The sequence below is a fragment of the Hyperoodon ampullatus genome (genome assembly GCF_949752795.1).
Source record: "Hyperoodon ampullatus genome assembly, chromosome: 19".
Lineage (NCBI taxonomy): Eukaryota > Metazoa > Chordata > Mammalia > Artiodactyla > Ziphiidae > Hyperoodon > Hyperoodon ampullatus.
Genome location: NC_136932.1, coordinates 46,878,052 through 46,905,775, shown reverse-complemented (window position 1 = coordinate 46,905,775; position 27,724 = coordinate 46,878,052). Strand labels below are relative to the sequence as shown.

General features: G+C 50.6%; 1 protein-coding gene across 3 annotated transcripts in view; it reads left to right on the top strand.

Annotated features, from left to right (window-relative positions):
• Positions 1 to 11,539: 11,539 nt before the first annotated feature.
• Positions 11,540 to 27,724, top strand: part of KSR1 (kinase suppressor of ras 1) — a gene marked incomplete at its 5' end in the record, with an annotated part of 141,100 nt that continues 124,915 nt past the window's right edge. For all 3 annotated transcript variants that reach the window (XM_079724731.1, XM_079724730.1, XM_079724729.1), the window contains one exon: positions 11,540 to 11,770. In XM_079724731.1, coding sequence (XP_079580857.1) covers positions 11,540 to 11,770 — 231 coding nt within the window. The remainder of the gene's footprint in view (positions 11,771 to 27,724) is intronic.

The window sequence follows — 27,724 nt, the reverse complement described above, 5'->3', positions numbered from 1 at the left end:
TTGGCCCCCCAAAGGGGAGGCCTGGACACCCCCAGGGACAGGGCCTGGCTGAAGCCTGTGATTAAGGAGGGTGAGCATTTCAAGTCCTTGTAATTGTGCTATTCAATAGAAATGTGACCTCATTTTATGCTCCTGAGCGCTGAAGCCCTCTCAGAGATCCAGGGCAAAGGGAAGAGAGGCAAGTGTGCCCCATTTCAGCCTCCATAAAATGGGACTAATAGCTGCAGATCTGTAAATAAGTGTAAGGACTAGTATCTTTCAGTAGCCCCCTCCCCTCTTAGGCACTCACACACTCACCTGCCTCACTCTAGTACCATCTAGGGGAATAAGAATTTCAGTAGAGGACTTCCCTGGTGGTGCAGTGGTTAAGAATCTGCCTGCCAATGCCGGGGACATGGGTTCGAGCCCTGGTCCAGGAAGATCCCACATGCCGCGGAGCAGCTAAGCCCGTGCGCCACAACTACTAAGTCTGTGTTCTAGAGCCCGCGAGCCACAACTACTGAGCCCACGTGCCACGTCTACCGAAGCCTGAGCGCCTAGAGCCGGTGCTCTGCAACAAAGAGAAGTCACCAGAATGAGAAGCCCGTGCACCGCAACCAAGAGTAGCCGCAACTAGAGAAAGCCCACGCACAGCAACGAAGACCCAACGCAACCAAAAATAAATAAATAATTAGTTTAAAAAAAAAAACCTTAAGGAACTATAAAAAAAGGGACTTCCCTGGTGGTGCAGTGGTTAAGAATCTGCCTGCCAATGCAGGGGACACGAGTTCGAGCCCTGGTCCGGGAAGATCCCACATGACACGGAACAACTAAGCCCGTGTGCCCCAACTACTGAGCCTGTGCTCTAGAGCCCGTGTGCCACAACTACTGAAGCCCGCGCACCTAGAGCCCGTGCTCCACAAGAGAAGCCACCGCAATGAGAAGCCCGCACAACAAAGAACAGCCCCCGCTCGCTGCAACTAGAGAAAGCCCACTCGCAGCAACGAATACACAATGCAACCATAAAATAAATAAATAAATTTATATTAAAAAGAAGAATGTCAGTAGAAAAAGACAATAAACTCTTCTCAAATGGTGGCATTTCAGGGCCCACAGTTATCAGGGTGTGGGTTGTCCTTACGGGATGGAGGTGGCACAAGGGAACCTTTTCATGTCTTTGCCTTCTGCCTGGGACTAGGTCAGTGCTGTCTCTACTTCCGGTAAAGCAAGTCCTCCCGGGATATTAAATCCAGCTTGAGAAAGATCTATCTATTAATTAAATTGGCTCATTTAATTCAACAATGAATCACACACCTTGGGAGCACTGGGCTGTGAGGCCAGTCCAGTGCAGGAGGCAGATGAGGAAATGAAGAGCTTCAAGGCAGGGATGTCGTAAGATGCCAGGGGCAAGTTCTGAGAACTTTAGCAGCTTGGAGGAAGTGAGCTGGGCCAGTCAGGAGGTGAGGGAGGGCTTCCAGGAGGAGGTGGCACCCGAGTCCTGAGTGGTGAGTTGGATCGCATGAATAAAGGTGAGTTGGTTGGCCTCTGGGCAAAGGGTAATTTGAAGGTCGCTTGGCTTGTGATTTGATAGGTCCAGGGACTGAGGCTACATTTCTGGTTATTCTGTGAATGTGTGGGTGACCCCTGACAGTCACCTAATTTCTCTGGTTTTAAACCCATGGAGCTACTAACCACATCTGGGAAATGTGCAGTTCAAGCAAACTAACATAGGTCAAAGAACTCTGAAGAGTTCAAGAATGATGGGACAATAGAGACGCAATGCATTCTCATTACCGTTAATTACATTAGAGGTGGGGGAAGTGGCTCTTGGCCCTCAGATCCTACGAATTTTTGAACCTGAATCAGATGTGTGCTTGGTTACCTGGAAGCAGGCAACACAGCAGGGGCGCTGGAAAAAGAAAGAGTTTGGCTTCAATGAATTTATCTAGAATTATGCAATCAGAAAATCTAGAAAGAAGCTGTTTTCATTTTAGCATACATCCAGATTTTGTTTTATGGTTTTGATTTTTTTTTTTTTTTTTTTTTTTTTTTGCGGTACGCGGGCCTCTCACTGTTGTGGCCTCTCCCGTTGCAGAGCACAGGCTCCGGACGCGCAGCCTCAGCGGCCATGGCTCACGGGCCCAGCCGCTCCGCGGCATGTGGGATCCTCCCAGACCGGGCAGGGCACGAACCCGTGTCCCCTGCATCGGCAGGTGGACTCTCAACCACTGCGCCACCAGGGAAGCCCCTATGGTTTTGATTTGATTTTGATTCATGTTTGTGGGAATGGGCACCATCATCTTTTTCAATGCTTTGACCCTGGAAAGGATAGTACAATATCTTAAATTTCTAGTCAGTTCCCACCCCTTTCCAAACAACCTTCCAGAAACAGCTCAACCTCAACTCAACTCCCTAATTATGTTCATCACTCCCTTTTGCAGGCTGTGATCATTTGGAAGCTTCTGGAATCAAAAAATCATATCATAGCTCTGGAAATTATTGATACTAAACAGTGTCCTGTGCCAGGCTCAGAGGTTAAAGGCTTTCTATGCATTGTCCCCTTAATCCCTTTGACAGCCCTACCCGGGCAGTTTACTCAGGAAAACCTTGAGCCTCAGAGAGACAAAGTGACTTGATTGAGGTCACATTGTGAATGAGGGTTAGAAACGGAATTAAAATCCAGTCTGTCTCACTCTGCAGCACTGGCCCTTGACCATTCTTTGTGCTAGCCTCCTGGAGGCTAGAACCAGAGGGGGCAGAGAGATGATCTCATTCTGAGTCTTCACTTAACAAAATTACCTGACATTAACATGGTACCTCATTTACTTCCAAATCCCTATGGCCAGGTTCTCTGCTCAGGTTACTTTTACACCTATATGTGATATATGTGAGTATAAATTTAATAGGAAAGGAGGTTTCTTTCAAATGACCCAGTAGGATATTTAAGTGCCTATCAAGAAATTCAGTCTTGCAAAAGCAAAACAGTGTTCTTAAATTACTGACTTTATCTTGCTCTGTGACATTTGCAAGGTTCCTGACCATTCATTCAATAACGATTTATTTAGCGCCTGCTGAAACTGTGCAACTCAGACTGGGATTTGAACCCACGGGCTGGGACTTGAACCCGGCCAGAACCCAGATTGGGACTTGAACCCATGGCCTTTTAACTGAGACCACACACCTGATCTCAGGACTTAATGAAGCTGATTCTTGATGTTTCATCACAGAAAGAATTCAGTGAGAGACAAAGAGATAGGTAAGAAGTGGATTTATTTAGACAGAAACACACTCCATAGACAGAATGTGGGCCATATCAGAAGGTGAGAGGCTCTGAAATATGGGGTGGTTAATTTTTATGGGTAATTTCATAGGCTAATGAGTGGGAGGATTATTCCAACTATTTCAGGGAAGGGGCAGGGATTTCCAGGAATGGGGCCACTGCCCGCTTTTGGCCTTTTATGGTTAGCCTCAGAACTCTCATGGCACTGGTAGGTGTGTCATTTAGTATGTTAGTGTATTACAATGAGCATAAAATGAGGCTCAAGGTCTACTGGAAGTTGAATCTTCCGCCATCTTGGATCTAGTTAGTTCTAACCAGTTTTTTTCATGTCCTATGGCTATGTCATTCTTCTATATGTTGTGCCCTGCCCCCTTCCCTCCTGTTTTACTACTATATACCATGCAGTAAGTCCTAGGGATATAGGAACGGGCAAGGCTTCTGGATAACAAGTGCCTATATAAACAAGGAGACAAATCCCTAAACCAACCAGGTTGACAAATGATGATAAAGTTGTTGAAAGAAGCAAACAGGGCAGCATGACACAGTGACAGGGCAGGGAGTGGCTGCTCTGGAGAGTTTGGTCAAGGAAAACCTCTCTGGGGAGGCGGCATCTGAGCTGAGAGCTGAGGGATGAGAAGGCCCTGTGCATCTGGTCAACCAGAGAGCAGACACAAAGGTGACGGTCCACATGAGAAGAGGGAAAGGCCCAGGGCTGGGCTCTGGATTGAGCCAGTGTAGAGGATGAGGGGACCGCAAGCAAGACCAAGCAAGAGCAGCCTGAGGGGAGGAGGAAAACCAGAAGCAGCAGGGGCCAGGAAGTCAAGAGAGCTGTTTCGACAAGGAGGGTGTGGCAACTGTGCTGGAGAGGCTGTCTCTCAGATTTGGGAACGTGGAGGCCACTGGTGACCTTGAGAAGAGGAATTTCAGTGGAAAGTTTGTCAGGTTGAACAGTGGAGACAAAAGTTGGACTAGGGAGTTGGAGAAAGCATGTGAAGACAACTCTTTTGTTTTGCTGTGAAGGTCGGCAGAGAAATGGGGCAGAAGCTGGAAGGGCGTTTGGGGTCAAGGCGGGGTGTGCTGGCCAAGCTCCATTCCAAGATCCCTTCTCTGCCTATGTTCTGCTCTGGCTTCTGGGAGGGTGACCCTTCTCTACTGCATCACCTGGGCTCTCCTGTTAGAATGTGCCCGGGTGGGGTCAGCCCAGGGGAGGCAAAGGCAGGAGAGCCGAAGGCTGGAAGAAAGGGAGGTCTGTGTTCTACCCCTTGCCCCAGACCCCTCCCTGCTTCTGCACCTGGTCTCCGGGCAGGAGTTGTGTCCCCTGGGCCTGCAGGTCCTTCTGGGCTGCCCCTCCCCCATGGCTCTCAGAACACTATTTCTTCCCTTGGTCCTTTCTGAGCTAGGAGTTATCACCCCCTACCGAGCTTGGCTTATCTCTGGGTACCCAATATCCCTGTTTCTTCCCTTAACTTTGTAAGTAGCCCTTTCTTTGAGGTCGGTTGAATCATCTACGTGAATTCTGTTTCCCTGCTAGAACCCTAACTGAAGCAGAGGTGAGCTTTCCCTCCCTCCCTCCCTCCCCCCACCTTCCTCCCTCCCTTCCTTCCCTCCTTCCCTCCTTTCTTCCCTCCCTCTCTCTCCCTCCCTCTCCCACTCTCTCTGTCTTTCATGAAGTAAGTTACTAGAACATGTCTGTGTACAAAAGAGAATAACAGGGCAGAAAGGGAGAAGATGCTAATGCAGAGAAAAGCAGGATACTTCCTGGAATGGAGGCCACAGGCCTGCTGGAGGGGATGGATCCAGAGTCCAAGCAGAAGGTGGTTGGCCTTAGACTGGTTACAGGAGGAGAGGCAGGGAGCATAGGCACAGGGCAGAAGGGCTGGTAGATTTGGTCTGATGGCTTCTAGCTTCTCAAGGAAGGATGAACCAAGTACATCCACTGAGGAGTGCAGGGTGGTTTGTGGAGACATGGAACAGCCACCTCTGAGAACAGGAAAACGAACTTTCTAGGAAAGGTTGGTAGGCTTGCCAGGCATGAAGAGTGCCAATTTGAGGTTTGTGGTCATGAATTTAAAGCGCAGCCGTCAGCAAGGCTGCGTGCTTTTCCCCAGCACTCGTTAGCTGCTCTGGCACAGGCCTCGAGAAAGTGGAGGGTGGGGTTTTACGAGGGCTGGGACTTGGCCAGGTGCATATGGGGGGAAGGGAAGGGCAGTCTATGGAGGGGGTTCGCTGGGGAGCAATAGTCGTGGTAGAGTGTGGAATCTGCATGGGGTAAGGAGGGAAGGAAGGCCGTGAGCAGGTGATAGTGGAAAAGGTGATCCTGGAAGTGGATGGGGGTTATGCTGAAGCACAGGGGTGGAGAGGAAGCAGGGGCCCACACAGAAGACCTGAAGTGATGGGGAGATTTTGGTACAAGAAACCACAAGGTGGGGGCACACGCAGTGGACCCTGATGGCTTCAGAAGGACAAGGATTGGAAGCGGAGGAGGATAAGTGGCTTGGACAAGGTAAGTGGGGGCCAGGAGGGCACCCACATCACCTCGGGGCCTTCCCTGGACTGGTTTCTCCCTGCATCTCCCGGAACAGCCCTCTCCTGCCAGGTGGCCTGAAAAGCCCATGACAACTTGGGTGTCTTCAGTTTCAGGGCTGAGACGGCCATTTGTCAACTTGGCTCCTTCCTGTGACCTGACCCAGAGCTGGTTCTGACCACAGGTGCAGGTGGTGGTGATGTATCCTAGAATGAGGACCTAAGGCCACAGGGGTCAGTATCCCTCAACAGAGGCCCTGGTTTCTTCACCTGTAAAATGTAATCCATCCTTTGTTTATTCAAACACATATTAAGCACCGCTGTGTGCCAGGCCTATCTGCTTTATTTCACCTACCCCTCTCAGCCACCCTGGAGGGACATATTATTATCCTCATTTTTGCAGAAGAGGAAGTAAAAGCTCAGGGAGGTAAAAAACTTGCCCAAGGTCATATAGAGTCTATTTGAGCCCAAGAAGGCTCATTATCTAGTCAGGGAAACAGGCGGAGAAAGAACCAAAGATATGTGAAGTTGCAAAGTTCCCTGGGAATACGGAAGTTAGAAAGATTGTTCCTATTGTGAGAGAGGGGTGGCGGGGCATGTGAGCTAGATCTACACGATGAACAGAAATGTATCTGGGGAGATGGAGAGAAAGGACTGTGGGCACAGTGCCAGCCTGAGCAAAGGCACAGTGACATGACTCTCCATGGTGTGACCCAAGATTATTGAGTAAAGGCAGCAAGTATCAGCAGTTGAGCAGGGCTCCTAACCTTGTCTGCAGCCCAGGGGTTCAAGGATATGCTTAGGGGGACCCACAAACCTCCTGAAGTTGTATCACAATTGTGAGTAGATGTGTGTTACTCTTTTTAAGAAAAAATTATTTATTTATTTATTTTTATTTTTGGCTGCTTCGGGTCTTAGTTGCAAGGGATCTTTGTTGTGGCATGCTGGATCTTTCGTTGCGGCATGCTGGCTTCTCTCTAGTTGTGGTGCATGGGCTCTGTAGTTGTGGCGTGCAGGCTTAGTTGCCCTGCGGCATGTGGGATCTTAGTTTCCTGACCAGGGATCGAACCCACGTCCCCTGCATTGGAAGGTGGATTCTTTACCACTGGACCGCCAGGGAAGTCCCCTTGCATTACTCTTTTCTGGAGAGACCATTTTATTTTCATCAGATTCTTAAGTTGGGGGACATTGACTCAAAAAAGCCTTGGGTAGCAGATGGGCTTGGAGAGGTCTGTAGGGCCTGGGAATAAAGGACCTCATAGGCCTTCTTTCAGGAATTCATACTTTGCTCTGAGGTCATCAGCGGCCCATGGGGACCAACATGGGACGGGCCTCAGGAAGACAACACAGGCTACTATGAGCTCAAATCAAAGTCCTTTTATAAACGATAAAGGGATGTACTGTTTATTGCTCTATTCCCAGAGTCTGGCACAGTGCTGAACACATATTGGGGGCTCAGTAAATATTTGCTGAATGAATGAATGAATAAGAGCACAGGAGTATGTAATAACAGAGTTAATCTCTCCAGGGCAACTCCACAAATTTCCTGGCCAATTTGACTGAAGGTGAAATCCAGGAATCCAAAGTTCCCCTGCACTGTTCTAGGTTCTAAGACAATACTGCCTGAGTCCTGAGTTGTGGGTAGAGGTGGGAAGGGGGAGTGGGCGTGGCACGTGAGGGTGTGGCCGCACCTGACTGAAGGGTAGGGCTCCTCCCACCCTTCAGTGCCCTGGAGTATCTTTGGAGGAGCGGAGGATGGCCAGGATGGCCGAAATGATTTCTTTCCTCCTTCCACATTCAGCCCATTGGCTTGTGCTGTTGACTCTGTCTCCAAAACATGTCCTCCAACCCCCCTCCTCCCCCTGCACCTCACCTGGGCCACTGCAGCAGTCTCAAATCTAGTATCTCTGCTTCTGACCCTGCCTCTTTACCACATCCACTCTCCTTGTGGTGGCCAGAGGAATCTTTTATTTCTTTTGGCTGAGCCGCGGGCTTGCGGGATCTTAGTTCCCCAACCAGGGATTAAACCCGGGCCACGGCAGGGAAATCCCGGAATCCCAATCACTAGGCCACCAGGGAGCTCCCCAGCGGACTCTTTTAAAACACTTTGCAAGGAATGTGGTTTTCTTTCCATGTACTTAGAGAGCTATGCTTCCAAAAATTTAAAATACATTCAAGTTACGTGGAGATCTTGCTAAAATCCAGGTTGAGATTCAGTTGATATGGGGTGGGGCTTGAGACTGCATTTCTAACAAGTTCCCGGGCGATGCAGTAATCTTGGACCACATTAGGACTAACAAAGACTTAGAGAAAAATCCAAACTTCCTGTCCACGTCCTAATTTATCTGGCCTCTGCCCAGCGTTCCCACGTCATCTCCAACCCCTGTTTTTCTCTTGCATCATGCTATAGCAACACCGGCAGGCCTTTATTCTGTTCCTGGAGCCTGCCAACTTGCTCCTGCCTCAGGGCCTTTGCATGTGGTGTTCCCATTGCCTAGAATGCCCCTTTCGGAGAGCTCCAGATGGCTGGCTCCTTTTCTTTATTTAGATCTTAGTTCAATGATCAGTTAGACAGTACTTCTTTGACCACTTCTTCTAATGAAGCACCTCATCCCCTGGGAATTTGCTATCACTATTTGCTTTTTTCTCCCTTCATAGCACTTATCATTCTGTGAATTTATTTTAGCAACATATTTGTATTGTTAGTTACCTGTCTTCATTCTCACATTTGTTTCACGCAAATAAAAACTTGGTTTTTCATGTTTGTGGGTCTATTCATGAATGTGCTTGTATGGTTGCTGGGGTGTTGAGATGCAAGTAGGGGAGTCCAAGCTGGGGAAACTTAGAGTGGTGCTGACAGAGGTGCCTGAAGTAGAGGGGAGGGAGGAAGGAAGAGGTGAACTTTCTGTACTGAGGGTGTCACAGAAAAAGTCTCAAGAGCTGAAGCCAAACCTAAGAATCATCACCTGACAGATGAATTCATCTCACTAGAGGAGATTCACTCTGGAAGGTGGGGAAGGAATTTATTATGAATTTATTTATTGAATAAATAAAAATAAGTATGTGGAGCCCTTACTTTGTGACCATCATTTGCATAACTATCTTTGTTCATCCTCACAACATATGATCTCCATCTTGCAAATGAGGACCAGCGCTATGAGTTAGGAGACTTGCCCAAGGTCATACAGTGATTCAGAGACCACGCTGAGAACCCCAGTCTCTAAAACAGCTCTGAAACATCACACTCCCAGTCCCCTTCCAGGCTTTATGCTGTGCACAGCACCTGTTACCACCTAACCCACTGTACATTCTCTTTATTTATTTTCTGTCTTCTCACACCAGAATATAAATTCCTGGAGGGTAAGGATCTTTGTTTTGTTCACTACTGTTTCCCAGAGCCCAAAACAGGGCCTGCCACATAAGTAGACACTTAATGAATACTTATGGAATATTAAAAGGATGAACGAAGGGATTATTTTAAAAGCCTTGTTTTCTGTATCTCTAAGAGGCAGTTCTGTGAACGGGTGGCCAACAGGACACCCAAACCCAGTTGAGAAGGCTGGAGTGCATCTGAGATGAAGTGGGAAGGCAAGCTGTGGCTTACTGAATGCTCTCCACCAACCAGAAGGAAGACTGTGTCCACAGGAGAGGGACCGGCTGCATGTCCTGGCAGGAGAGTAGCCAGGGATCTGGGGCTTGTCCAGTCTCCAGCCCTGACACCATTGCCATAACGGCATGGGTAGGTGTGGATGCCACAGGCTGGCAGTGGCCCTTCGCAGGATATGGCTTCCACGTAAAGTGGCCCTGCAGAAAAATGTGTTGACCAGGCCCCAGTTACAAGCTTGCTGTAACTGCATAGTAGGCATTTATCAGGAAATCTCTTGTGAATTGAGTAGAGTGAGCCAGTCACTCAAGCCTGGCAGCTCTGGCTGCTGAACAAACAGAGGTTCTGAACCAAGCAGGCTGCAGTCTGGTTATGGATTGTCCCTCGACATAGTTCTCCTGTTCTGTGACCTCTCTCTGTGCCAAAGATTCTCAAAGTTCAGCCCCCAGACCAGCAGCATCAGCATCACCTGAGAACCTGTTAGAATGCAAATTCTCCAGCCTCATCCTCAACCTACTGAGTGGGAACCTCTGTGAGTGGGGTTCATCATTCTGTGGATTAACAAGCCCTCCAGGAGATTTTGATCCACTCTCAAGTTTGAGAGCCACTGTTACACAGTTTCTCTTTCAGGGCATAGGACCTGTCTTAAGAACTCATAAATTGGATTGCACAGCTTTATGGAGCCCCTGCTGTGTGCCATGCTCTGTATTTGGCTCTGTGAAGAGGATAGCGAGATAAATTAGCCAGCCGCTTCTGCAGCCAAGGAGCTTAGGGGAGAGATTTCTTCTGGTTGGCAGATGTTGGAAGTATGGATGTGTGGGACCTTTGATCAGAGTCTTGTCTATTCAGTTTAGGCAGATAACAGAGCTCAGGGGAAGTGGCAGGAGGTGGGAGGGGAGGGTGAGGGATGGGGTGGGGATGGAATGCTGAGTTAGGAGGCACAGAAAGGCACAGACAACTACCAGTCCAGGAGCAGTATTTCGCCCATGCCCACTGCTCAGGTGTGGAGGCATGCTTAGGAGGTCTGAGGTTGAACAGTAACAATTGCTAACGTTTTACCTAGTGCCACACGTGGCAGTGATCAGTCTAGGTGCTGTACACACATTAACTCATTCTTCACATGAACCCTATCAGATAGGTACTATTATCACCCCATTTTGACTGATGGGGAAACTCAGACACTCAGAGGTGAGCCAACTTTGCCTAAAGTCACAGCTAGGCAGTGGTAGAGACTGTTTGAACCCGGGCCGTCGGTTTGCTCTAGAGCGCTCCCAAACGCACGACAAATCAAGGGGTCACCCCAAGCGTCTGGGCTGGCCTGCTGGGTTGAGGTGGCGGAGGGATGGGACCCTTATATTGGTGGGTAAATAGCATCTAGAAGAAAGCCCTACGTCTTTCCAAGCCTGAGCCTTTCCTCTGGCGTAGACAATCGGGAGTCTAGTACTTTGCGAACTACCTACAGGACAAGTACCTTAGGCCCCTTCCCACTAGATGGCGGCCCCTAAACCCACACAGAAATTCTGAAAGCTCCACTGACCCCGTCTTCCAGTGTTCCGCTGCGGTCGAGGAATTGCAGGATGCGAACCTTCTTCCCGTCCAAAGGGCCGCCGGCTCCTACCTCGCCTCATCTGGGGGGTCGCGGGAAGTCCCCAGCCTGGAGGAGGGATGGGGAGGAGGCGGGGGTGGGCGGGGAGATGAGGCTCCCCAGGCTTCGGGCGCCGGGGGAGGAGCTGGCGCGGAGCATCCACTCCCGGGGCGCAGAGGCGGGGCGCTCCCGCACGGCCTGTGCCCACAGCGGAAGGGAAGGCCGGGACCTAGGGGCGCTGGAGCCGGCGGGGACCCCGAGGGCGCGGGCGGCGGCAGGTGCTCGGCGCGGACTACAAGTCCCAGCATGCCCAGCTGCGCTGACCCGGCCCCCGCTGCCACTTAAAGGCTCCGGGAGCCTCAGCCGTCGGGTCGCCGCGGCTTTCGCTTTGCCGCCGCGGCTGGGCGGGAGGGAGCGGCGGGCTCGGCGGCCGGCGGGCTCGCGTCCTGGCTCCGGCAGCGTCGAGGAGCGCTCCTCAGCCAGCCCTCCCGGCTCAGGGATTCCCTTCCGAGGCGCCCGCGCCCCCGGGCTCCCCGCCTCGGCCACCCCGCGGCCCCGATGCCGAGGCATGGATAGAGCGGCGCTGCGCGCGGCGGCGATGGGGGAGAAGAAGGAGGGCGGCGGCGGGGGGGCCGCGGCGGCCGCGGATGGGGGCGCCGGGGCCGCGGCCAGCCGGGCGCTGCAGCAGTGCGGGCAGCTCCAGAAGCTCATCGACATCTCCATCGGTAGCCTGCGCGGGCTGCGCACGAAGTGCGCCGTGTCCAACGACCTCACCCAGCAGGAGATCCGGACCCTGGAGGTAAGGGGCCGCGGCGCCGGAGAAACGAGGGCCCGCACTGGGTCTGAGGAGGCAGGGGTCGGCAGCCCGGGAAGCGCCCCAGCGCCTCCCTCTCTGCTCCAGGTCACTCCTTCCCCAGTTGCATCCTTGAGCCCGGTCACCTCCTTTGCGTCGGCCGGAGGACCCGGGACCAGTCCCTCACCTTGGGCGGGATTTGGGGGGAGGGGCGTAGTGGGACCTGGGAGGGAGGCTGGAGGAGCCCGAGGGCGGGATGGGCGGCGCACGGACTTCCCTGCCGCCCCCCCCCCCTCCGCCCCCACCCCATTTCCAGCCTGCTCGGCCTCAGGATTCATTCTCCCACTGAGTCACGTGCTGGACTTTTCCCTGGGTGACTGAGCCCAGCAGCTGTGGGCCGGGGTGACTGGGCGGGAGGAGGTCCCCCTGAAGTGTGAGCGCAGGCCCGTCGTTCTCTGCCTTCCCCTCACGCCCCAGACTTTGTCTTGTCTCTTCCTTTGCTCTTCTCCAGGTTCTTGTCTGCCGCTTATCAGTGTTTGATGAAACTGCATTTTTGCCTTTCAGACGTTGGATGCTTCTTTTTCGCACTGCCACAGCATTTCACTGCTTTACCCACCGACACCCCCCCGCCCCGCCCCGCCCCGCCCCGCCATTGGACGTTGGTTTAGGAACGATTATGCTGAGGACCAAAGGCTTTGATGGGAAGATGACACTATTTAAGGGGTTTTCTGGTGGAAAACCCAGTGTAAAGAAGAAATAAGATATGCAGGCCCTACTGTCTCAAATTATAGCTGAGAAGTACAGTATTAAAAGGATTTGAAAGAATCAGCCAAAAGGGTTGTTGGGTTCTCAGAAGGGGGAGTCTCCCCCTCCCCCATACATAATAGAGGGAAACTAGTGCATTCCCAGCTTGCTTTTGTCCAGAGGCTGGGAAGACTGTGAAATTCCAGGCACCACTTGGTAGCTGCTCTGTCTCCTTCCACCTGGCACTGTCACATCTGGCCTGCTGCACATCTGGAGATGTTTTGTTTTATTAGAACCTTAACTCCTCATCCTACACCCTCCACACCCTTTTATTGCTGATTGCCTCTTATAGCAATCATAGGGCCAGCGGATGATTTGTGGCAGTTATTATAAGACCCAGTCCTCTGTGCACACCACAAGCCTGAATCCCTGTTTGATGCAAAATGCTCGGGAGTGACTTCTTTTTTATTAATTAATTTATTTTTGGCTGTGTTGGGTCCTCGTTGCTGCGCGCGGGCTTTCTCTAGTTGTGGCGAGCGGGGGCTACTCTTCGGGCTTCGCACTGCAGTAGTTTCTCTTGTTGGGGAGCACGGGCTCTAGGCGCACGGGCTTCAGTAGTTGTGACTCGTGGGCTCTAGGGCGCAGGCTCAGTAGTTATGACACACGGGCTTAGTTACTCTGCGGGATGTGGGATGTGGGATCTTCCTGGACCAGGTCTCGAACCCATGTCCCCTGCATTGGCAGGTGGATTCTTAGCCACTGCGTCATCAGGGAAGTCCCCTTGGGAGTGACTTCTGTCCTTCAGTTTTATTTTCTTAAAAGCTACAAAACCAGGGACATGGGAAGCATCTAACCAGTGCTGGCTATTATTATTTTTGTTACAGTCGCTATAGCAGTTTTGACCAGGGTTTTACTTAAAAAACAAACCAACCAGCAACCCCCCGTCCCCCCCTCCCCAGTCCCTCCTGCATGCATGCTGCTGTTTTCCAAGTGGCGAGAGAAACTGGTTTCTTGAACATAGCCGGGTGTGTTTGCCCAGCTAAGTTCAGGTTTTAAACTGACACAATAGGGGGCCTGTGTGGCTTCGTTCTGGGAGGAGGGGTCGTTGTCCGGCAGCATGTGTCTTGTTGGACCGCTATGTTGTTGGGATGAGAGAACGTTCTCTGTTGGCCTCTCTTGGATTGTCCCCATGTCGCTCTGAAGTGCTCTTGGTTTGCAGATTGGACCCGGGAGAAAAAGTGCAGCTCTTTCTCTGGAAATGGCGCCTTGCCTTCTCTGTACCCTGCCTTCCAAAGTCTCTCATTTTTACCAAGGTGTGGCATCAGGACACTCCAGAGCATCCCCTTATTTAGGTCTCTGACCTGGTTTATTTGGTAGCCTCTCTTCTGAGTGTTTATTGGATGATCGGCTCTGGCAGCCAGAAACCCATCCAAAGGTCCAAAGGGGATTTGCAGTGGGAACGGGAACAAGTACCCAGCTCCCTGTCCTCTCCACTATGCTGTAGGTTCAGGTCCCCCCTACTCCCTGAAAAGGCAGGGCCTGGGCTGTTTGGGGGAATGGGACTTTATACCCCAGGATCTAGTTCTCTAGGCCTCAGCCTCCTTACTTGAACAGGGGGGTTAGAGTGGGTCTCTGTGGGCTCTCGTGGCTCTAAATTCTGTGGTTTAGTGAAGGGGCCTCAGTTGGGTTGAATCAGATGTTTGTTATACACACCCCTATGTAAGAATATCCATGATTAAGAATTGTTCTAAAATCCGGATTTACCAGACTGATAAAATAGGGGGAAGGTTTATTACTCAAAGAATCCTGACCTTTGGGGCAGTGTGGCAGGCGGAAAGCCCATGGCTTGGAAATCTGGTCCTGGTTCCATCTGTCTGACCTTGGTCAAGTCCCATGACTTCTGAATCTCAGGCTTCCCCATCTGTAAAATGGGCATGAGACTACTTAAACCCGCAACCTTGTCGTGAGTCTGTAAGTCCGCATGCCTTCTACCAAGAGATTCTGCCCGTGAACTTTCCTCGTGAGGGTCCAGTGCATTCATGCCACAGGCCACATTTAGGGGAAGGCCCTTTGACAACTTGCTCTTATTTCCTAGAGGTGGGTGAGACAGACCAGGAAACAGTCCCAGCAGCCTGTGCTGAGGTCAGGCAGGGTAGTGGTGATGTCCATTCTGGCTTTCTTTCCTGTTCTGCAGGCTCCTCTCACATTCCAGGCCAGGGCCCCCAGAGACAGGACTTGCAACATTGGATTCCTGGCTTTTGCAGAAGGGGCTGACCAGAGGGCTTGGCTTACGCAAGCACGCCAGACTTACAGAGTCTGAGGAACCCCAGCCCACCCTGGTCCTCACTGAGTAAGCGCTCAGTGAGGTGCCTCGGGAAGTCCCTGACCTCCGGCCCCACTGCTGGCGCCTGATTGTAGGTCGGGTGATGGCTGGGGGTCCGCGTGTCCGGCTGTCCTTCCCTCCTCCACGCAGGGGTCCAGCTTGGATCCAAAAGAGTGGAAGGAGCCAGGGTGTAATGTCTGCCTCCTACCTGCCGGTCAGTGAGCTGGACCCTTGTCAGTCTCTGAAGATTTCCTGGAAATCCACCAACCTTCATCACACGTGTATTTTTTTCTCTCGACATGAGAAGCGGAGGGGGATAAAATCTGAACCCAGAGTCTGACTCTGTAAACAGAAGTTGGGAGGCCACTCCATCCCAGCAGAACCTGCTGCTCTATCTCCACCAGGCCCTGAGAACGCCACCGAGGCAAGGTGGAATGTTCTCGTTCCCCAGATGTGCTCACACAGGGATACCCGGCTGGCCTCACAGCTGGGCCTGGAGCCCCACGCCAGTTCATTCCCTCATTTGTGCATCCTCTTTGGGCCGAGTCTGTGCCGGGCAGTGGGGAGATAGTGGTGCCTCACGAAGATGCACGTTTTGTGGGCACTGTAACTTTGCCTTATCCTGCCAGCCTCCTGGTACTTTCCAGAGATAGGCCTTGCCACACTGAGTCTTCCCATCTGGTGCTTTTATGGAGAAAAGTCCCTCCTAAGCAAGCTGACCTAGAGAAAGGGGTCCCCAAAGGGCCTCGACCTTCGCCCAGCTCTGCTGTGGCAGAGGTCAGAACGCTGTGGTGTGGAGGGCCTGAGCTCTCCCTGTGGTCCTCTCCCCTGCCCCTCGGAGCACCTGGATGGTGGAAGTGCTGGGAAAGGAGAGGGGTGCCATGGGTCCTCACAGAGCAAGGACTTGGGGCGTGCATGGACGTACATTCACTCAACAAACCCGCAGTTATTACCGATTTGCCTGATGAGCTGCTCACTGCCACCACCCTGGCAAGGATTCTGAGGTAGGCAGGATGCTTTCCTGGTGTTTGGGGATGCTTTCAGTCTAATGGGGGAGGCAGGCAGGCGAACGGTAATGACTCCAGTACCATGGCCTGCTGAGAGCGGTTTGGAATCGGGAATATGACCGGACGGTTGTCCAGTCCAACGCCTGCTTTTCTGGGAAATATTCCCAGAGTCTTGCTGGCGACTTGTCCCACGTCACACGCCCCTGGCAGAAATGAGAGTGAAGCCTGGGTTCCCTCTCCCCACCCAGCCCCTGCCTCGGAGTGGGGCTTTTCTCTGCTTTTGCTCTACCCTGTAGTTTTAACCTCCTGCTGAAGGCTTTCACTCCAGCTGTCCCCGGAGGGAGCCAGAGCTGGGGCACTGTTTCCCTTGGTGTCTGCTTTCGCCTTGGCAATTTTTTCCTGGTGAAACTTGCCACCGGCGATCCTCGCAGGCAGTCTGGAGAGGGACCTGTAGTTCCCAAGACTGGGGAGGCCTGCAGGGCGCTGGAGGGAGGCCTTATCAGATCTGCAGCCCAGGTTAGCCTGAGTGCCAGGAGGCCTCTGGTTTGCTGCCTGGGGACAGTGATGGGAATGCCTCCTTCCCCGCCAGGTTAGCTCAAAATCCAGGAAAGCTGCATTCCCCACTGCAAGTATTCTGGACCTGCCTGGCCACTGTGGTCCCGAGAGGGACTGCAAAGGCCCTGGTCCTTGGTGGCAGTGTCTGCAGTGGTTGTGCTGGTGGTGGGAAGTAACGATGCCTGTGGCCAAGTCTCTCTCAGCTATGCTTTTTAAAAAGGACATCCTTTCAGAATAGGCTGATTGGAATCTTTCTCTACATTCAGTTCAAAGGGAAAGCTGCGTAGAGGTGCATTCGGGGTCATGGGAAGGCCCTTCGAGCATAGCGAGGGCAGACGTGGAACAAGGAACCCTCTCGGTCACCTGCTCTGTGCTAGGCTTTTGGCATGTTCCCCATTTAACCCTCACATGGACCCTGTGAGGTTTTCTCCCCGTTCTGTGGTTAAGGACATTGCGGCTCAGAGGGATTGAGAGACTGAGTTAGTAGATGGTGCAACCTGGGTTGACTGGTCTTCGGTACTCATGTTCTGAACTTCGCAACAGCTTCTAGAAACCATAGTGGAGGGGACGGTTTCTGGTCAGGGTTGTGACGGCTGAGCCCAAGGAAGCGGCCGGTAACAAAAAGGGCTGGTCCAGGGCCACTTGGTGGCTCAGCTCCAGATGACCAGGCCTTCTGGTGGCCACGCCAGACTGTGCAGCCTCTGAGCTCGGGCTGGGGGCCGCTTCCCGAAAGTGCAGGCCAGCACATCCTCAAAGATGGGTCCCTGTCGGCGAACTGTGATGCAATCGCTCTGTGTTGGTCTCATTCTGAGAAATGAGAAGCTGCCTAGAGATCATCTTACTCATAATTGTTTTAATGGATACCTGCCTTATCGTCTATGCGTAATTCCTCTGGTAAGCACTACATTCTTCAACTTTCCAGTTGTATGAAAATATTTTAAAATACACATAATGATATGTGCCCACTATTAAAAAGAAAATTCAGTTGAATAAAAGAACAAAAACCACCCATAATGCCACCTCTCAGAGTTAATTCTTGTTAACATTTGGCTATATAAATTCTTCTAGTGTTTTTATCCTCTGCATTTGCATACAAATGTAGACAGATGGAGACTTCCCTGGTGGTCTAGTGGATAAGACTCCATGCTCCCAATGCAGGGGAACCAGCTTCCATCCCGGGTCAGGGAACTAGATCCCACATGCATGCTGCAGCTAAGGAGCCTGCATGCTGCAGCTAAGACCCGGCACAGCCAAATTAAAAAAAAAAAAAAAAAAAAGTACACGTATGTATTCGTGGAGCTCACCGTGCTCATTGCCTTGTAAATGTCTTCTGTCTGCACCAGTGCCCACAGATATGCACCATCACTGGTTGTGGCTGCATCGTGTGGTCATATCATAAATTCATTGAACCTGTCCCCACTTGTCAGCCATTCAGGATGTTTCCGTGTCTTGCTGTTATAAACCTTGCTGCAGTGAGTGCATGAGTGCATTCCTAGAAGTGGAATTGGCTGGGTCAAAGTGTATTAACACATTTAACAGCAGCCCTATTCTTTGAAATCTTTAGGGCCTGATATGTTTCCCCCACCCCGCTCCCCAGCAGGAGTGCCAGGATTTACAAAATGGCAGCCTTCATGCGTTTACCCCTTTGCCATTGGATCTGTGTCCACCTTGAGGGCGAAGAGTGTGAACAGGTGACAGGACGTGGGCCCCGTGGCTGAGGTTCTGGGTTCTGGGTCAAGGATTATGGATTCTAGTTTTGTGGTTACCCGTAGCAAGGGGGGTGCCTGGACTGACCATTTAGAAAAGGGATCTTTTCTTGCTCCCATGCAGCAAAGCAGCGGCTGGATGTCAGGGCTCTGTGTCCAGGGACTGGTCACCTCTGGGCAGTGCACAGCCATATGGTGAAGTTTTCATCACTTGAGGCTCATGAAAGGCATCTCAGTGAACTATAATCTCGGTTTCATCACCAACCACAAATATTGATCAGAGCGCTATTTGGGGTGCCTTGGCTTTGGGGTTGATTTAATAGAGTCATGGGTTCCTAAGGTAAGTGGGCTACTAAGGTCTTGGAATTCTCATCTGGTCCAGCCCTCTCATCTGCAGGTGAGGAAACAGCGCCTAAAGGGGAAGTGACTTGCCAGGAACACGTATTAGGTTTTTAACCTGAACAAAACAAAGAGTGGAAGAGAGACAGGTGCTTATAAAGGAGCACTGAGCGGGGAGTCAGACCTGAGAGCTCACGCCCTGGAGTGAGACATTATACCACCTTGACCAAGGGCAGAACAGCAGCCTGCTATCCCACTCTCCTATGTTGGAGGCAGGGGGAGGGGGTCCTCCGCCTCAAGGCATTTCCTGCAGGAGGAAGCAAATGCGTTTGTTTTCCCAGCCCCATCTCAGTGTCGTAGGGACCCTGGGGACTGGAGAGATTCTTGGGGAGCAGTCTGGGGTGTCCAGTGGGTGGGGCCTTTTTTGAAAGCCAGCTTGCCCAGTGGGCTGGCTCAGCCCAGGTGGCCTGTCCAAGTCTTTGAACCTGACCTGACTGTACTTAACAAGGGCTCCTCATCCTTCCAGCAAAAGATCCTCTGGGACTTGGGTGGGTAAACATTTTCTCCTATAAGGGTTGGGTTTCTGTCCTAAATTTGTGCAGATTTTACATTCAATACCATGATACATTATACAGTGTTTACCATTTTGCTTCCAGAAGATACAGCCTTTTTTTTTTTTTTTTTTTTTTTTTGCGGTACGCGGGCCTCTCACTGTTGTGGCCTCTCCCGTTGCGGAGCACAGGCTCCGGACGTGCAGGCTCAGCGGCCATGGCTCACGGGCCCAGCCGCTCCGCGGCATGTGGGATCCTCCCGGACCGGGGCACGAACCCGTGTCCCCTGCATCGGCAGGCGGACTCTCAACCACTGCGCCACCAGGGAAGCCCCGATACAGCCTTTTAATCCAATGTCTTTGTGTCCATATGACATTCTCCCCTGTTCCAGACCCCAGGTGGGGATGCAGAGCCATACCCTGGGGACAGATGTTGGGATCAGAAATGCTTTGTCATTTATTCCCAGTTAACGATTGTTTCTCACCTACATTGAAGAAGTTTTAATTCAAACTGCCGCCACATACAAAACCTATATATTTATATATATCTGTATTTCTCTGTCATCCTGGCCTTGGTGGGCAACTGTGTGTTTTAACTGGGCGGATTGCCTTTGAAAATAATGGAGCTGAAGTCATCCTATTTGCTTGCCGTTATTCTCCCCCCTTTCATTTTTCCACCTTCAGAATAATTGCAAGAATGAATTAAGAGTTGTGCTTAAGGGCTTCCCTGGTGGCGCAGTGGTTGAGAGTCCGCCTGCCGATGCAGGGGACACGGGTTCGTGGCCCAGTCCGGGAAGATCCCACATGCCGCGGAGCAGCTGGGCCCGTGAGCCATGGCCGCTGAGCCTGCGCGTCCGGAGCCAAAAAAAAAAAAAGAGTAGTGCTTAAAATTTAAAACAGGGCCAAGGGAGAAAGCATAATGCATTATGTGGAATAGACCAGCCATGGTTAGGAAAAATAACTTTTCATACAGCATAAACTGTAGACATGAATCTGCCATATATTGATCATGAGGGTTTTGCTTTCTGCAAAGCTGATGAGATAAGCTGCTTATGGAGTGGTGGAGCTTTTCTTTGACAAGGCACCTGGAGGTACTGAGTCCCAATTGAGCCAGTTCATTTGGGTTGGGTTTTGTTCTGGATTAGCAGAACCGGCTTCATTCATGGTATGCAGAGTTTTGCTGGCCAGAAAAAGAAAGTTACAGGTCGTATTTAAAAAGTGACCTGAGTGTTCTCATGCATGGGGCACAATCCCCTCCTCCCAGTCTGGGACCCTTGAAAGGGCTTGCAGCCTTTCTTATACTGTATTCTGCAAGATGCTCTTGTGAAAGAAAGCTTCAAGTAGCTGCATCAGCTGTTCTCCTCCTGGTGATTCCTGAAGATGAAGATTAGTGTTTTAAAGGCTCTGAGAAGTCCTGCAGCAAGGATTCCCAAACTTACTTGTCCAGGGCATCTTCTCTCCTCTGAACATAGTTGGGAAAACATGAACGGGGAAGAGACAAGAAATGGTAGGTGTAGTTTCAACTACTGTTGTTTTTATGATACTGAGGTTCCATTTGAGGTTCCAGTTAAAATCGGGTAGGTTGAGGAGAGGCTAGTGACCCCATACACTTACCTAGCTGTGCAAAGTTGCCTTTTGTCAAGGGAGGTACTTTCCAAAGGGAGACAGATTGTGTTCTGGGTAGTACACTACCCACTTAGAGATAGATTTCACTTAATCCTCCCAACAAGATGAGGAAGACGTACCCAGAGAGGTTTATATGTCTGGAGTCCTGGAGTCCTACCTTTTCCTGGCCCCACTGGCCAGTTAGCCCAGTGCCAAGGGCACACTCACTCAGGGTCTGCCAGGAACCTCCTGACCCCAATGGTGGGCAGCAAACAATGCAGGAGAAATGCAAATGTCTGTGGGTGTGTTTGAGCTTGGGGCTGTGGAGGGCAGGGGAAGGGCTGGGCTGCAGACGAGGAATGCTTTTTGAAACAAAAAAGGAAATACTGGCTCAGAATGGAAAGGAAAGGAAGCAGCTTCCTGTTTCTGGTGCTGGCTTTTGAAAGGAGGAGCTCTCTCTAGCTCCTTGGCCAGTGGAGGCCTGGGCTGGCTGGGACTACTCTGGGTACACTAGACAGACACACGGCTCCCCACACTGCTGCCCAAGGGCTCAGAAATAGGGGCTGGGTCCACCCCTCTTCATTTTCCCCAGGTAACTGATCAAATGGATGTGTGGTTTTCAAAATGAATATCTATACATGTTATTAAATAGGTGTGTCGCAATACCTGACATTTCCCAAGAGCTTACTCCATGCCTGGCCCCCTTCTTAGGAGTTTTATGTGACATTTACTTCTTGCAACGACCTTGTGAGGAAGGTTCTACTGTTATTCCCATTTTACAGATGAAGAAACTGAGGGTGCAGAGAGGTTGAGCGACTTGCCCAGAGTCATACAGCCAAGGAGAGACTAAGCTGTGACTTGAGCCCAGACCGTTTTAATTACCCGCTGGCACAGCCTGACTTGCATTTACAAACTCCTCATCCACCTAGAAAATCTTGTTTGCACAGAATAATTTTTTTTAAAGACCCGTGGCTTTTGTCTGGCTCCAGAGGGCAAGCCCCAAAGCCTGGGTCAGACCCTTGGTGATTCTTAGGTGAAATGCCTGTGTCTGAGTTTTCATCTTTAAAAAAAACTTTATTATGGAAACGTTCAAACATGTACATTGTTGAGCCACAACTACTAAGCCTGTGCTCTAGAACCCACGAGCCACAACTACAGAAGCCCATGCACCTAGAGCCCGTGCTCTGCAACAAGAGAAGCCACCGCAGTTAGAAGCCTGCGCACTGCAACGAAGAGTAGCTCCCGCTCGCCACAACTAGAGAGAAAGCCCGTGCACAGCAATGAAGACCCAACACAGACAAAAATAAATAAAAATAAATTTAAAAAATTAAAAACTAAAAAAAATAAAATTTCCCCTGAAGCTTACTGTGGCTTCTGGCAGCCCACACATTACAGGAAGGTCATCTGGTTCTGTAAGCTGACACTCCTGCTGCACCGAAAGCTGTTCTCACATGGCAGAGTCAGGGAATGTCCACGCCTTGCTTATTCCCACAGCCCCGCCTGAGACCGACCCTACAGAGTCACACTGCGACAGTCCCGACTTCCAGGCCACTCTTCTCCATATTCTAGTATATCCTCTAATACTTTTGTTTCTTTTTTTTAAATATAAATTTATTTATAATATTTGTTTATTTTTGGCTGCGTTGGGTCTTCGTTGCTGCGAGCAGGCCTTCTCTAGTTGTGGCGAGCAGGAGCTACTCTTTGCTGCGGAGCACGGACTCTAGGCACGTGGGCTTCAGTAGTTGTGGCTCATGGGCTCTAGAGCGCAGGCTCAGTAGTTGTGGCACACTGGCTTAGTTGCTCCACGGCATGTGGGATTTTCCTGGACCAGGGCTCGAACCCATGTCCCCTCCATTGGCAGGCGGATTCTTAACCACTGCACCACCAGGGAAGCGCCTCCTCTTCTACTTTTCCTCGTTGCTTTATCCACACGTCATGAGATGAGTGTATTTCGGCTAACATTTACTGAGCGCCATGGTGTGTGCGCCCTGGGAGGAGAGTCGGCGAGCGCAGGCAGACCCTGTCTGCAAGGAGTGCCTGGCAAACCCTCATCTCTGCGATTCTGGCCTAAAAATGAGGTCCAGTACCCACGAAGGGGCTTCCTTGCCCTTCATGGCTCTTCTCATGGTTCTGCTCAGTCCTCCTGAAGCCTGGTCTTGCCCGCCACTCTTAACATTTCTTTCTTCTGTAGTCTCTTGCCCCCAGCAGACGTGGTTTTCTTTGTTGCTTTCTGTTTGTTTCATTTTGTTTTGTTTGGGCTGTATTCTCCCAAGTGTTTCTCAGCGGGTTGCTTTTGACTGGCTGCTTCAGATCTTTGAGTTCGGTCTCACAAACACAGTCATGATGTCATTATGGGAAAGGATGGTCTTGGGCGCTTAGTAGGACATTGAGGGCTGCATCAGGACTTCAGGGTGTGCCTGGGTTTCGTGGGGAGAAGGTCACAGTCACCTCCTGACTCTATTCCTTGCCAGCTCTGTGACCTGGGGCAAGTTCCGTAGCTCTCTGAACCTCAGTTTTCTTGCTCGTTAAAAGGGGATAAGAATAGGTTTATTTTAGACTCTTGTAGGAGTTACTGAGATACGGAAGGTGTGCTGGATGGTACTTAGAAGGGATTCAGTATTTTTTTTAACCTCCTCTCACTTAGTATTATTCTAGAACACTTGTCCATGTTTCTCTGTTTTCTTCCTTTTGGCCCTTTTAATCGCTGCATGATATCTCATCCAGTGGGTATGCGGTAATTTGCCAAAACATTTCCCCTGTTATTGGACATTTTGGTTGTTTTCAGATTTCTGCTGTTATAAACAATGTGACTGGAATCATCTTTGTACAGGCACCTCTTTATTTTTGTTCCTATTCTGAATTCATTTCCTTGGGATAATTCCCAGGAATGGAATTACCGAGTCAAAGAGCATGGATATTTTTTGTGATGAGAGTTGCAAAACTGCCCTCCATTTTCTGTTTTTTGAATGATAGCTCTCTTAAAATTTGTACTCCTGGTTGACTAGCTCATTTTTTTCTTTGTAATCCTTCTTGGTCTCTGTGCCTTTCCTCTCCTACCTGGCCATTTTTGGGGGGCCTTGTTAAATCATTTCCCATCTTCCTTTTTAAAAAAACATCTTTATTGAGTTATAATTGCCAAATAAAATTGTAAGACATTTAAAGGGTGCAAATCATCCCCCATCTTGAATTTGCTATTTATTTCTATCTTCTGCCCATTCATTTATTGACTGTTTATTGAGCATGTACTGTGTGCCTGGTTTTAAGTACTGGGAAAAGAGCAGTGAAGAAGACCAAGCGGTTCCTTTAATGGAAAGAGAAAGATAAAAAACCAGCCAATAGATAGAGAAAAGTGGCCTGAGCAAAAGAACACTGCAAGTGGGTTAGTGATGGGGTGGGGAGAAGGCTGCTGCTTTAGATTGGGTCGTCAGGAAAGCTTTCTTCCGAGAGTAGGTTTGAGCTGAGTCTTAAAAGATGAGAGGGTAGTAGTAGCCTTGTGAAAAGCCGGGTGAAGAGTATTCCAGGCAGAGGGACCAGCATGTACAAGAGCCCTGAGGCAGAAATGAACTTGTTGTGTTCAAGGACCAGAAAGGAGGCCAGTATGCCTGGAACACAGTGGGAAGTGGTGGTCCATGAGGGCTGTGGTCCACCATGGCCTCAAGGAGGCTGCCTGGGGCTATGTCCCTCAAGTTGGGCCTCAAGAATTAATGCACTAATTCAACAAATAGTTGTTGCACTCCCCAGTTATGTGCCAGGCACTGTTGTGGGATATGAGAGTGAATGAGAAAGTCAGCTCAGCGGGGGCGTTTGTAGATGAGTGAACTCATGGAAGGTGCCGGTGAGGTGTGAATGGAGGCCCACTGTGCCACCCGGCCGGCTCATCTCTGCATCCTGAGATGTGCGGGGACTCGGGAAATTTTTCTTGATTTGAACCAAGCTGTGCTCTGCGCTGCCAGCCTTCACCGTGGCAACTGAAACTCAGTCGTCTGCTGTTAGGTCTGGCAGTCTCAGCCTGCCAGGGAAGGGGCCCCAAGAACTGAGGTTGCCAGCTCAGAAGTGGGGCTGCCGATATCAGGTATGAGTATCTAGGCAGCCCTTATGGGAAACGAGCCTGCGAAATAGACGTGGGAAAGCCCCTGTTTACCGTGCTGCTCCGCCCTGCCTCAATCTTCCCTGAAGGGGGACTCTGATTTGTGACTCTTGTTGGAAATGTAGATTTGGGGACTTTGTGCTTGTCATCATTTTCTTCTCTTAGGGTTGGGCAAAGAGAGGGGGTTCCCAAACTTTGGGACAGCCTATACACCTAGTGAGCTGTGACCATGTGGCAGTTCCAGGAAATGGACCTGGTGGAAGAGGTTGGCTGCCATTTTGTTTGGAGGTGATTCATGAGGACAGGTGCTCTGATGCCATTGAATTGGGGCCAACTTTAACCTGCTCCTTGGGCTCCTTGCATGTGAACTTGTGGCCAGATGGGGAGGGAAGGCTGGATCCTAGGAATATAATAACTCGGGCTCCCCACGCCCTCCTCTCCCAGTCACGGCGAATCTGAGATAGACTCGCCCAATTTTTATAGGAGATTTCTCAGTTGGCTGCTCGGTAACGGCAACCTTATAGGCCCACTCCGGCTGGGGAAGTAAGGCCCAAGGTCACAGTAATCTGTGGAGCTGGGGTTCAGATCTAGAATCGTCTGATTTGACACTTGGCGTTCATTTCATTGCATCCCCTCAGAAACCCGCTTGACCTTGGGTCTTGTCTGGAGCAGAGAGAGGTCAGCTTTGGTAACACTCAGCATTTTGGAAGAAACAATGCTACGTGGAAAAGGGTCTGAAAATCTCTCCATTTGCATGCCACTTGGACGGGATTACCTCAAAGTTGTAAAGAGGGCGAGATGACCACAGCATCAGAGTCCAGGTTAGCAGGTGACCATTTGCAGAGGTGGACGCTCCTGGTTGAGGAGGAAGATGGAGAGAAAAGCATCCTGGGTGGGGAGGAGGGGGAGGCAGGTTCAGAGCGAAGGCTCTTCCCCGATTCCATCTCAGAGAACTCGGCTTCTGTTTTGAAGCGCTCTGGTTAGAAAGGATAACGTAGTTGTTAGCACTGGGCAGCACTGGGGCCTGAGGGACAGGACATGCAGGCACGGTTGTCTTTTAAATGTTGGTGAATCTTAGGAGAAAGAAGGTGACAAGTCCCCGGGGAGATTCCCCCTGGTGGCCGTGACTCATCCTGGCCAAGGGGACTGAACAGAGCAAGGAAGAATCCATCAGTGAATGGAAACTTGTCTTTTTAGGGGACTGGAAACCTTTTCTGTTGTGGTTGGCCTGGTGGTTTATGAGGAGAGGTGAGCATTTGAGACAGGGCGCTGGGCCACTCTTGCAGCCGCATCTTTGACAATTCTGAGAGTTTTAGGAAGTAGTTCTAAAAAAGAAAAGAAAAGAAAAGAAACCAAAAGCTAAAGACATCGTTACTTGCAATACCCCGTGTGCAGACTGCCATGTGGGCTGTGAGTTGCCATGTGATTAATGGAAACTGGCTCATTGGCACCAGTTCATTTGTAGCCTCCCCCACCTTTTGTGGCCCCTGAGCTGGAGGGGGCTTCTGACTATTCTCAGAAAAAGACTTAGGTGGCCTCAAATGACCAGACCTTGTCTTGGGCATCTAACAGCTAAAACTAAACTTCCTCTATGGCTCTGTTTGGTTTAAGCAGTTTCCTGGCCTGGCAGGATTTGTTTTCTTAGCACCCATCTCGTCAAAGTCCCAATCCCACTTGTCACAGCGAACTGGCCCCAGCCACCTTGTGGCTGCCAGAGGAGGCAGTCAGACACGCTGTTCCCCTGGGGAAATGGAGCCGAAGCGGCCTACTGGGGTCCACTGTCTGGGTTTGCCACTCCTGTCTTCTCTTCCCCATTTTGATCACAGGATGGGTGCTTGGCCTTATTCTAGAAAGCTCTGCTGGTTCATGGGCTGCTTCTATTTGGAGGAAAGGCCAGGTGGGTGAGCAGCAGCCCGTAGTAGTAGGTAAGGGGATAGGTTCTGGTGCTTGATGACCTGGGTTCAAACCCTGCTCCCTTCCTGGCTAAGCTGTGTGTCTTTGGGAAAATTGCTTAACCTGTCTGAGCAACAGTGTTCTCATCTGTAAAATGGAGATTATAATGGAATTGTTCATAGTAAGTGAGATGAGCCATGGAAAGCACAATACCTGGCACAGGGTAAAAATCTTTTTATATATTATATTACTGTTTTTTTTTTTCAACAAGTATTTAATTAGCATCCACTCTGAGTTGGACACCCACTGTGGGGTGGCCACTCTTCTAAATGGGGAAGTAACTGAACAAAACTGACAAAAATGTCAGCTCTGTGGAACTTGGGTTTTGGTGTTAGGAGGAGATGTTCAGACAATAAGTCAATGAGTGAAATATATTGTTTGTTAAGTGGTGAATGTGCTATGGAAAAAAATGAAAGCAGGAAGAGGACCGAGGCGAGGAGTGGTTTAATTCTAAATGAGGGGTCAGGATGGCTTTGCAGAAAAGGTAATGTTTGAGTAAAGATCTCAGCAGGGTGAGAGGGACTCCCTGGGGATGTATTTGGGGAAGAGTTTTGGAAACTGAGGTCCAAAAAGTACAGAGGTGGAGGGAGTTGCCTGCGGTGCCGGGGCCGGGTGAGGCCAAGAGGTGCCCTGGGTGAAACACCTAAGCGGTGCAGCCCTCAGGTGACCTTGAGCCAGGCATCTAGGAACAACGGGGAAAGGGTGATGAGAACAGAAGGTTGTGAAAGGTACCAGGGCTACATGTGGGCTCCTCAACGGGCCCAGCCTCCATCCAGTAGAATCCAAAGGGATTTTGAAACTCAACCCTCATTTCTTATTAAAAAATGGGATTCGGGGATTGCTACTCACTCACCTGCTACCAAAAGCCCTGTTGCCGACTTACTGAAGGTGCACTGCTTCTGACCACATGGGCGGGTGGCAGGGCCCTGGCTGGGGCCCCCTGTGGCCCTGCCACCCATTAAGGACATCATCACGCAGGCGAGCTGCTCTCATTCATTTCACAGCATTTGCTGAGCAGCCATGGTGGTGGATCACGCCTGTACCTCCTGGTATTACCTTGCTCATTTGTAACCCCAGGACGACAGCTACTC